The sequence below is a fragment of the Strix uralensis genome, chromosome 3 (genome assembly GCF_047716275.1).
Source record: "Strix uralensis isolate ZFMK-TIS-50842 chromosome 3, bStrUra1, whole genome shotgun sequence".
NCBI classification, from domain to species: Eukaryota; Metazoa; Chordata; class Aves; order Strigiformes; family Strigidae; genus Strix; species Strix uralensis.
The window spans coordinates 55,662,714-55,671,537 of NC_133974.1; the positions used below are offsets into that span (position 1 = coordinate 55,662,714).

General features: G+C 42.2%; 1 protein-coding gene across 1 annotated transcript; it reads left to right on the forward strand.

The window, feature by feature from the left end:
• The first annotated feature begins 1,966 nt into the window (after positions 1 to 1,966).
• On the forward strand, positions 1,967 to 5,064 carry CALHM6 (calcium homeostasis modulator family member 6). Its single transcript, XM_074864752.1, has 2 exons — positions 1,967 to 2,609; positions 4,457 to 5,064. Exons 1-2 carry the CDS (start codon positions 2,076 to 2,078, stop codon positions 4,871 to 4,873), a joined length of 951 nt encoding a protein of 316 aa, XP_074720853.1. The 5' UTR covers positions 1,967 to 2,075; the 3' UTR covers positions 4,874 to 5,064.
• The last annotated feature ends 3,760 nt before the right edge of the window (positions 5,065 to 8,824 follow it).

Genomic DNA, 8,824 nt, shown 5'->3' on the forward strand with positions numbered 1-8,824 from the left:
TATATTAGGGACTCCTCATCCTGGAAAAGAGGGGGCTATGATGAAGGTGTACAAGACCAAGAGTGGTTGGAGAAACCAGGTGGGGATCCACTGTTTGAGAAAAAACCTGGGGGCATCGAATGGGGTGGTGTCAGGTTTGAATGAAGGTTAAGCACACTTACTGTACAATGTCTTGGATGTTAAAAACTCTGCCTGGGTTAAAACTGAAACCAGACAAATTTACAGAATAAATACATCAACAGGTGTTAGATGCAAAGGAAATCCCTGAAATCAAATTGCTGGGGTGTGAGTGCATTCCTGAGCTTGCTTTCCCTGTCCCTCTGCTCCTCCCCAGCTTTCCGCTGTAACCGAGAGGTGATGAGACTAACTCAACCTTCAGGCTGATTTACTCTTGCTGGTTTTAAGTCCTTTTTGGTTTTATGTCTTTATATTATACTGCTGCATAGTAACAAAGCAAAGTCTCCTCCAGACCGACACAAGCATTTCAGTGAGTTTCCCCTGCAGTAGCAGTATCAGCAGCAGCAGCAGCAGCAGCAGCAACAGCAGCAGCAGCAGCCTGGTGCTGAGCACAGAATGTCTCGTGTGAGCCCGGCAGCCACCCGCACCAGCACTGCCTGCTCTGGTGCCTCTGCACCCTCTACTCAGTGCCCAAAGAGCTGCAAGAGCCCTTTGGAAGGTTTAATTACATCCAAAATTCATTGAAAGTAATTTAGGCTCTCACAGCATTTTCACAAGCCATTGTGTTTCCACCTGCTTGGTTTCTGCAGCCTAGGGTACGGCATGGAGTGATGCAGGCAGCTTGCCAGTACCAAAATCAGGCTGGCCCAGCTGGAGGCTGTGTTTTCCTGAGCCTCGGGTGAGGCTCTGGCTCTGTGCTTAACCTCTGTGCCATGATAATGCCCAGGAAGAATGACTGCAGTGTAAATTGCAGCATTTGAAGTCCGATCAGGATTAATTCATATTGCTGATGCACCCAGTGAGGCCAGAGAGCTCCCAGTTCATGCAAGAGGCAGGTGATTTTGACTCTAAAATCCTGGATAAGTGGTTGTGGCAGAGAAGATACCAGTGACCACCAGCTCCCAAGCTGGCTGCACATCTGGGTGTCACCAAGCATGTGACAACAGCCTAGGTTGCCTCAGAGAGCTTCAGCTACATGGCTACAAGCAAGCAACAAAGTTTCATCTTCCTTAATTCTGAGTGCCAGTTCACCTCATCTAGATTTAGACCAGACAAACCTTAGGTAGGAGCCCAGTCAAGCTCCCTCAGGGCATGAATGAAGCCTATGAACTCTGGGAGCAAATGTTTTCATAGGCAACTCAGTCTTCCAAGCCCAGCAATCCCTTCCAGATATTTTTCTTCACTATGCAAGCCTTTTCCATCATTTTTCCACTTCATGCCATCTGCTTAGTTTCTGCTGGTTTAGGGGTGGGTTTTTTCTGGGCTACAGAGCTACCTCTACCTGCTATGGAGGAGGGATTCCAAAGTCTGGAATGGTACCCTGGTAGCTGGAGCTTCAGGGGAAACTACTTGCTGGGTCATTGCTATGTGTGCACTGGCTGATTTGCTCTAACTACTTTAAAATATTGACCAATTAGCTTATAAAATTAACATGATTAGAGTTGCATTTTCTTCCATAAGAGAACAAGTCATATTGTATTGCTAATAATAAGGCAGGCTAAAAATCTGTACACAATTCTGGGTGGTTTTCTCACATTTTATTCACACTTTGAATCTGTTGCCTCACTGAAAAGATGATGAGATTTAAGCCATTGCTAGTTACAATGCATGTGTGGACAAATACTATTTTTATAGAAACAAGATCTTCGTTGTTTTGATGTTGTTTACTGGGGTGTTTCCACTGTGGTCTCCACTTAACCTTGATACTGTGCAGTGAGCCTGTACTCTTCTGTTTCCTCTGAGCAGAGCTGCTTCTATGCCTTACTGCATCACAGCCACCAACAGAAAGTGAAAGCTTTGCGAGCTTCTCTAAGCCATAAGAGCTTCAGGACATTTATCTTTCTCTTTTGCTTTTCTAACTGAGATTTCACTCTCCTCAAAGTAAGTGGAGGGAGAAAATGGATAAGTTACACAAGGCGCTGGATTTCTGCATCCGCCACCAGACCATTCTGGGTTACAGCATTGTGTCCCTGCTGACGGCTGCCAGCGAGCACATCTTCTCATCTGTGGTGTTCAAGTGTCCCTGCAATTCTAAGAACATGCTGTACGGCTCCGTCTTCCTCATAGTGCCTGCCTTCATCCTCTTTCTGCTTGGCTACATGGTGAACGCCAGGACATGGCGCCTGCTGACAGGCAGCTGCCCCCCGGAGAAGCGCTGCAGCTGCAGCCCCTGGGGAGTCTGCGCCCGCTACTGCCTCATCCTGGTGCCAGTGACAGCCAAAGCCTCGGTGGCCCCCCTCACCTGGATCGCTGTGGCCCTGCTCAGAGCCAGCTTCTATGAGTGCGCAGCCAGCGGGAGCAGCCTGATAAAGAACCTTGTGTGTAAAGATAAAGGACAAGAGTGCCACAAGCTGATGGTCAAGTTACCCTGCGATGAGAAGTTATCGGAGAAGATATCGAGTGAATTCCTCGCCCTTCAGGCACAGTCCCAGGTAAAGCCTCACCACTCTTCACCCCATGGGCTTCAACCCTGGCTGCTCAATGAATGGTTGTGCCTGCTGGGGACTGTAAACAGTCCTCTCTCATGCTATATAATTTACAAAAGTACATGATTAGCAAAAATTCATTAGCAAAAAGACACTAACAGAAAGGTAGTAAGTGCATATTTATGCTTTTTACTGGGTTTGCATGTTTGCATGGCAATTGTTTGGCACTGTTATTTACAAAACCTCTTTCAAATCTGGGCAGGGAATCAGCCTAGAGACTAGGACTTTCCACAGCAAGTTTTCTTCTCTTTTAACTTAGTAATGGTGCGAGTTCTCTTTTTCTACTTTTACCCCTCTAAATAACTCAGACTTTTGTAAATAGACATTAGCTGAGGGGAAGCTGAGGTCACGAATAAAGAAGAAGCTGATGTCTCCTTGCAACAGAGGCCTGGCAAGTGAAACAAATAAGGACAGCTTGTTTGACTACAAATCTCAGTGCTTGAACCTATTAATAATTTCACACTTGTATTCTCAAAGAATGGTTAATATAGGTATCTGGCTTGTTAAAGTTTTCTTGAGCTGAAGGAAAACTGCATAATCAAAACAATAGCACTTGTGGGTGGATTTTTTTTTTTGTTTGGGGTGAAATGAAACCCCAAAATTTTGGCAGCACTCCAGTTTTGTTTCCAGGTTTGTTTGGTTGTCATCTTAACTCCAGTAGAAAAATCAGGCTTTATCACTTTTTCTCAGGAAAACATAGTTAAGGGACTTAAGTTTATAAGAGTATATAATATAAGTTTATAATTACTTGGACTTGTATAAGTCCTTGTTTAGTACAAATTTGTTAAATATTTAGCATGCTGCTTCTCCAAGAAAAAAGCTGTAAAGGGGCAAATTCTATACCATTGAATTCAGGTAGGGTAAGAAAGGAGCAAAATCAAGGCAGACTGACTGTTACTGATACTGCAATGGCATCTAAAGAAAACCCAACAGTCAAACAAAACCAGAAAAAGTGTGAGAGCATTTTTATTATTGTCCATTATTTTTAATATGTGATCTACTTTCAACAAAATTAAGAACCAAAAAGGACACAAACTCATTTCTCTTTAGCATTCAATGTTTTTCACTTCAAAAAAAAATCAGCCTGAGGTGAAAGGGGATGCTGTGAGATCTCTGCCTGGAGCTTCCAGCTAAGTACCACTGGGTACTGGAGGGACCAGCATCTACTAGAACACCCGCTTTAGGTGGGGCCTCAGACCTATCTAGGGATGTTAAAATCATGTATAAAACAAGAATGAATTTCCATATTCCATAGTCAAATCCATGTCCTGCCTACCAAACATATAGGACACAACTTTTCCTGTGTGCTGTGGCAACTGGCTATTTTTTGCAGGCTCAGACATCAGGGAGAGGAGGTACTTTCCAAGAGCAGATAAAACACAGTCAGTAGGTCTAATTCGCAGCACCAGAGGTGGACAGGGTGATTCTGCACCCTCTGCACCATAAATCTGACCATAACTGTAGAATCTGCTGGTCAGTATATCTTTGGTCTTAACTTCAAAGTTAAGAAAGCTGGATATAACTGAGGAAAGAACTTCACCTTGTCTTTCTTTTGGTATTCATCCTCAATCCAACAAGATCAGCCCAGGGGTGCAGAAGCTCTGTAAGTCTGGCTGAATTGTGTGCATGGGATCCTCTCTTTCCACAGCAAGAAGATTGTTACAGGCACTCCAGGGTGTCTTTTCTTACAGTTTTTTGTGGTTGTGCTTACAGTTTTTGCTTCAATGTTAAGTTCTATACTCCCACATATGGCCATGCAAAACCACCATTAACCCATCTATCTCTTTTCCAAGCTGATAGGATGGTTCCTGATAGCCAGCATCATGACTGTGGCACTGATTTCAACATGTATCAGCCGCTGTTGCTCCCCGGTTAGCTATCTTCAGCTCAAGTTCTGGAAAATTTACTTGAAAAAGGAACAGGAGCTCTTTGAGATCAAGGCTCAAGAGCATGCAACCAGGCTGGCAGAAATAAACATGAATTGCTTTTTTGAAGCCACTGACCCAGCACCATTTCAGACTCCCAGCAATGAAGACTGGCGGAAGGTTTCATTCTTGTATACCTTCAATTCGCAAGAGCAGTATTACAGCATGATACACAAGTACGTTAATACAAACAGAGGCAACAGCGTCAGATTCGGGGAAGGACATCAGAATCCCCCAGGTTTAGGATTTGTGGATGAAGAAAATGCAAGCGAATCAGGGTTTTAATGAAACAAATCCTTTGCAACACTGGCAGTATTTTAACCCTGCTGATATAGGAAAAGGCTTATTCTGTGCTCTTACTGAAGTCTGTCTGAATTGTATGTAAAATCTGATAGTTGTAACCCTCAGCAGATTTGTTTTTAAATACACTTTATTACTTTTGCTTAAGTATATTTCAATAAATACATCTGTCACGATCGGAGCTTTCATATCTTGTTGTTCATTAAGAAGAGTCACATGTGTAAAATAATCAACATCCACAGAGACGTCGGCATGTACTATGTCAAATTATTACCAAACATCTTAAGGGCATTTGGCAACTGGAGTGACAATACCAAACCATTGTACCCGGCAGTATCAAAGACACAAGAAGGAATGGAAGTTTTGATCAGAAATTCAGCTTACTTTATAAGCTCTCACTTGACAATATATCTTTTGGTGGAGCAAGCTGTAGACTAAAATATTTACTTTCAGTCAATTAGTTTCTCAAGGCAAGGACCATATCTTTTAAAATCTGGGAAGCAATTAGCATTTTGGAACTACCTGTGTGTAACAAAGGAGTCCATTGGAATGACTTCAGCTGCTTATCAGTCTGACTAGATGAGCAAAGAGATTCCAGCCATTTTACCCCTACCTGCTCAGCAGCTTTAGGTAATAACAGTGAAACTAAAAACTTCCATGGTGGTGAATTTTCTCTACCACTGCCTGATCTTGATCACCTTTTGAAGCAGGCCTACTGCTCATTTGCTGTAATTGTAAGGCTCTTTAATGGAAAAAAGTAGGCAATTGAATGCTTCAGGGAAAACATACCAACAATAAACTTCATGGGTTTATTCCATTTATATATTTTTCTCTTTTTTTCCAGAAAAATACATAATTATTATGGGTTTTTTAAAATATATATTACATATAGGATTTTGGCCCTGGCATCAGTACCTAGGCTATACCTGGATGTCCCTGCCAAATACAGTATTTAACTTGATCCAGAATGGAGTCTAAGTGCAAATTAGAATGTCTTGAGAGGTTAGGCTTATGCATAACTTGGCAGTATAGGCGAAGCTTATATCAACAAACATTTATAACACAGCTACATACTTAAGGACATTATAAATCTGCAATCCATATTAGCAAATAATAATGTTCTTATCAAAGAACATCTAATTATAAGAAACAAAGATACCAGTTTTGAGTGAAGAGTGATAAAGTTCAGTTTTTCTCTGAAAAGCCTTTTTTACAGAGCATTTTAAACAGATGAGTCAGATCGTTTGGTCCAGGCTGTCCTTTCATTCTTCACAGAAATCTTCTCTTTCTAGACAGTAAACTAACTTGGAAACTATTCAGACAGACAGAGAGGAATCCCATGAAGTTGTTTGTTACATTTTCCAAGGAAGAAGGAAGGGAAGAGCCTATTTTAACTAGCTGAATATAACTAGCTTGGAAGCTTCATTCTTATTATAAACTGAAAATAAAGCATATAAAGGGAAAAAAATTAATTCTGTATATAGAAAAGAATTTTAAAAAGCATTCATTTTGTCACAGAGTCACTGACTTCCTGAGTGCTCTTTTCCTTTCAGAAACTTGATGATAATAGAGTAACAAGTGTCCAATTTGTTACTTGTGCCTCCAGGAAGCATGGTTCAGTTAAAAACGTTCTATTTTACCTCTCATATTGAAGAGTGCATTTGTTCATTGACGTCTGGAGAAAGATAAATCTACTCTGGAATGTCGTAAATGGAAGGGAAACAATGTCCTGGCCCCGTTGCAATCAGTGCCAAAACATTCCTTGACACAGTGGGGCCAGGCTTTACCTTAGAGATATAATAAAATACTTCAGGATAGACCGAAAGCCTCCAGGAACAAGCCATGCCTTATTTTATTTCCTGATGAGAAGCTGCGGTGAAAACATCTTCAGAATATGTGTTAATCCCTTCAGCTGCCTCTGGGTGGGCTTTTGCCACTTCCCACTCACGGTCACAACTGCCAGGGTCATTACCAAAGCCGTCTCAGCTCTCCAGGGAAGACACAGAGACAGCACTTCTAATTAAAATCAAGGAGCAAAGACTTCAAATGGAACTGCAAGACATATCTTCAAGTTTGCTGGCAGTGATGGCAGTCTATTTTTCACAGCTAATATGACTTTTGGGGGAAGGAAAAAAATTATATCTATGTATAAGGGTAGAAACAGATGTTTATATACTGGTTTTGTATGCCGTCATATTTGAATTTTGATTTTTCCTCACCTTTATGTAACACTCATATCTTCTGTATGTAATTACATTTATAAGGAACGGAATTTCAAAGAGAAGCTTCAGCACACTTGTGAGTGCTTCATTAGACACATTCAAAAGAAGGGCCTACACTAAAGTAAGACACTGAGGAACACTGTGAATATGCTACCAAGCGAGACAAGCAAAAAAACTGTATGTGCATAAGGTAGCTAATGTCAGCAACTAATGGTAGTGTGGGTCACTGTTTTTTCTATTGTTTATTACCATTTTTCTACCTAACATTTACTTACTTCACCTTTAGAACACAATGGACAAGGTGATCCAGCGTAAGAAGAAAATACAAAAAACACTAACAGCAAAGCATGTGTGCATTGAGCATGTCTGCCCAGCACCGAGCTGAGCCAAGAGGAATGATTGCTGCATGACCAGATGCACAAGCGGCATATGACATGAGTATGAACTAGCACCCAGCCTAGTCTGGCAGTCTCATGTCGCCTCTTGGCTTGATCTTAAATCTGTGCTGCCTTGAGTCGCTCAGGCATTTCTGCTATGTACTCATTTTCATGGTGGAAATTTACACTTCAAAACTTACCGTGTCCAAGTAGAAGTAAAGATTTCCTTGGGCTGTTTATTCTGAAATGCTGAAACCTAAAGAAACAGCTCTGGTGTCTTACATGGTCTATCACTGCAATGTTTGACACTGAAGGAAGGGGAGGAAGCCTTGGCCACACCAAAGCCAGTGTGGCAAGACTGCAAAGGCCCCAGGACGACACTAATGGTCCTTGCCTTAAAAATGTATTATCCATCCCTGACTTTGCTGGCTAATGCCTGCAGGCAGAAAATCTTTTAACAGGCGTGAATACACAGAAGTCAGCCTACGTGTCACTGCAATGCGGTGACTGACGGTTTTTAACTGGCACAGACCTCGACAGAAAATGTTACCATAGGTGTGTGCATGCACACACACACCTGCGTCCAAATCTAATGCAAGAGAGGTTTAAGTAAGAATCATAGAATCATGGAATCATTCAGGTTGGAAAAGACCCTTGGGATCACCGCGTCCAACCATCAGCCCTACTCTACAAAGTTCTCCCCTACACCATATCCCCCAACATCTCATCTAAACAACCCTTAAACACATCCAGGGATGGTGACTCCACCACGTCCCTGGGCAGCCTATTCCACTGTCTGACCACTCTTTCTGTGAAAAATTTTTTCCTAATGTCCAGTCAGAACCTCCCCTGTTGCAGTTTAAAGCTGTTCCCCCTTGTTCTGTCACTAATCACCTGTGAGAAGAGACCAGCACCAACCTCTCTACAATGTCCTTTCAGGTAGCTCTAGAGAGTGATGAGGTCTTCCCTCAGCCTTTTACTTCTCGAACTAAACAGTCCCAGCTCCTTCAATCGCTCCTCACAGGATTTACTCTCCAGGTCCTTCACCAGCTTTGTTGCCCTCCTCTGCACTCGCTCCAGCACCTCGATATCTCTCTTATATTCAGATGCCCAAAACTGGACACAATACTCAAGGTGTGGCCTCACCAGTGCAGAGTACAGGGGGACTATCACCTCTCTACTTCTGCTGGTAAGAGAATTGTATCTTACAAAACAAGGACAGTATAGGCTATTCACTTTCAGGAGAACTATAAAAAGAGAGAATATTTGGTTGGTAGGATGTGGCTGGAAAAAGGAAAAATGGCCACTGCCTTGTAAAGAACCTTTTTGTGATCAGC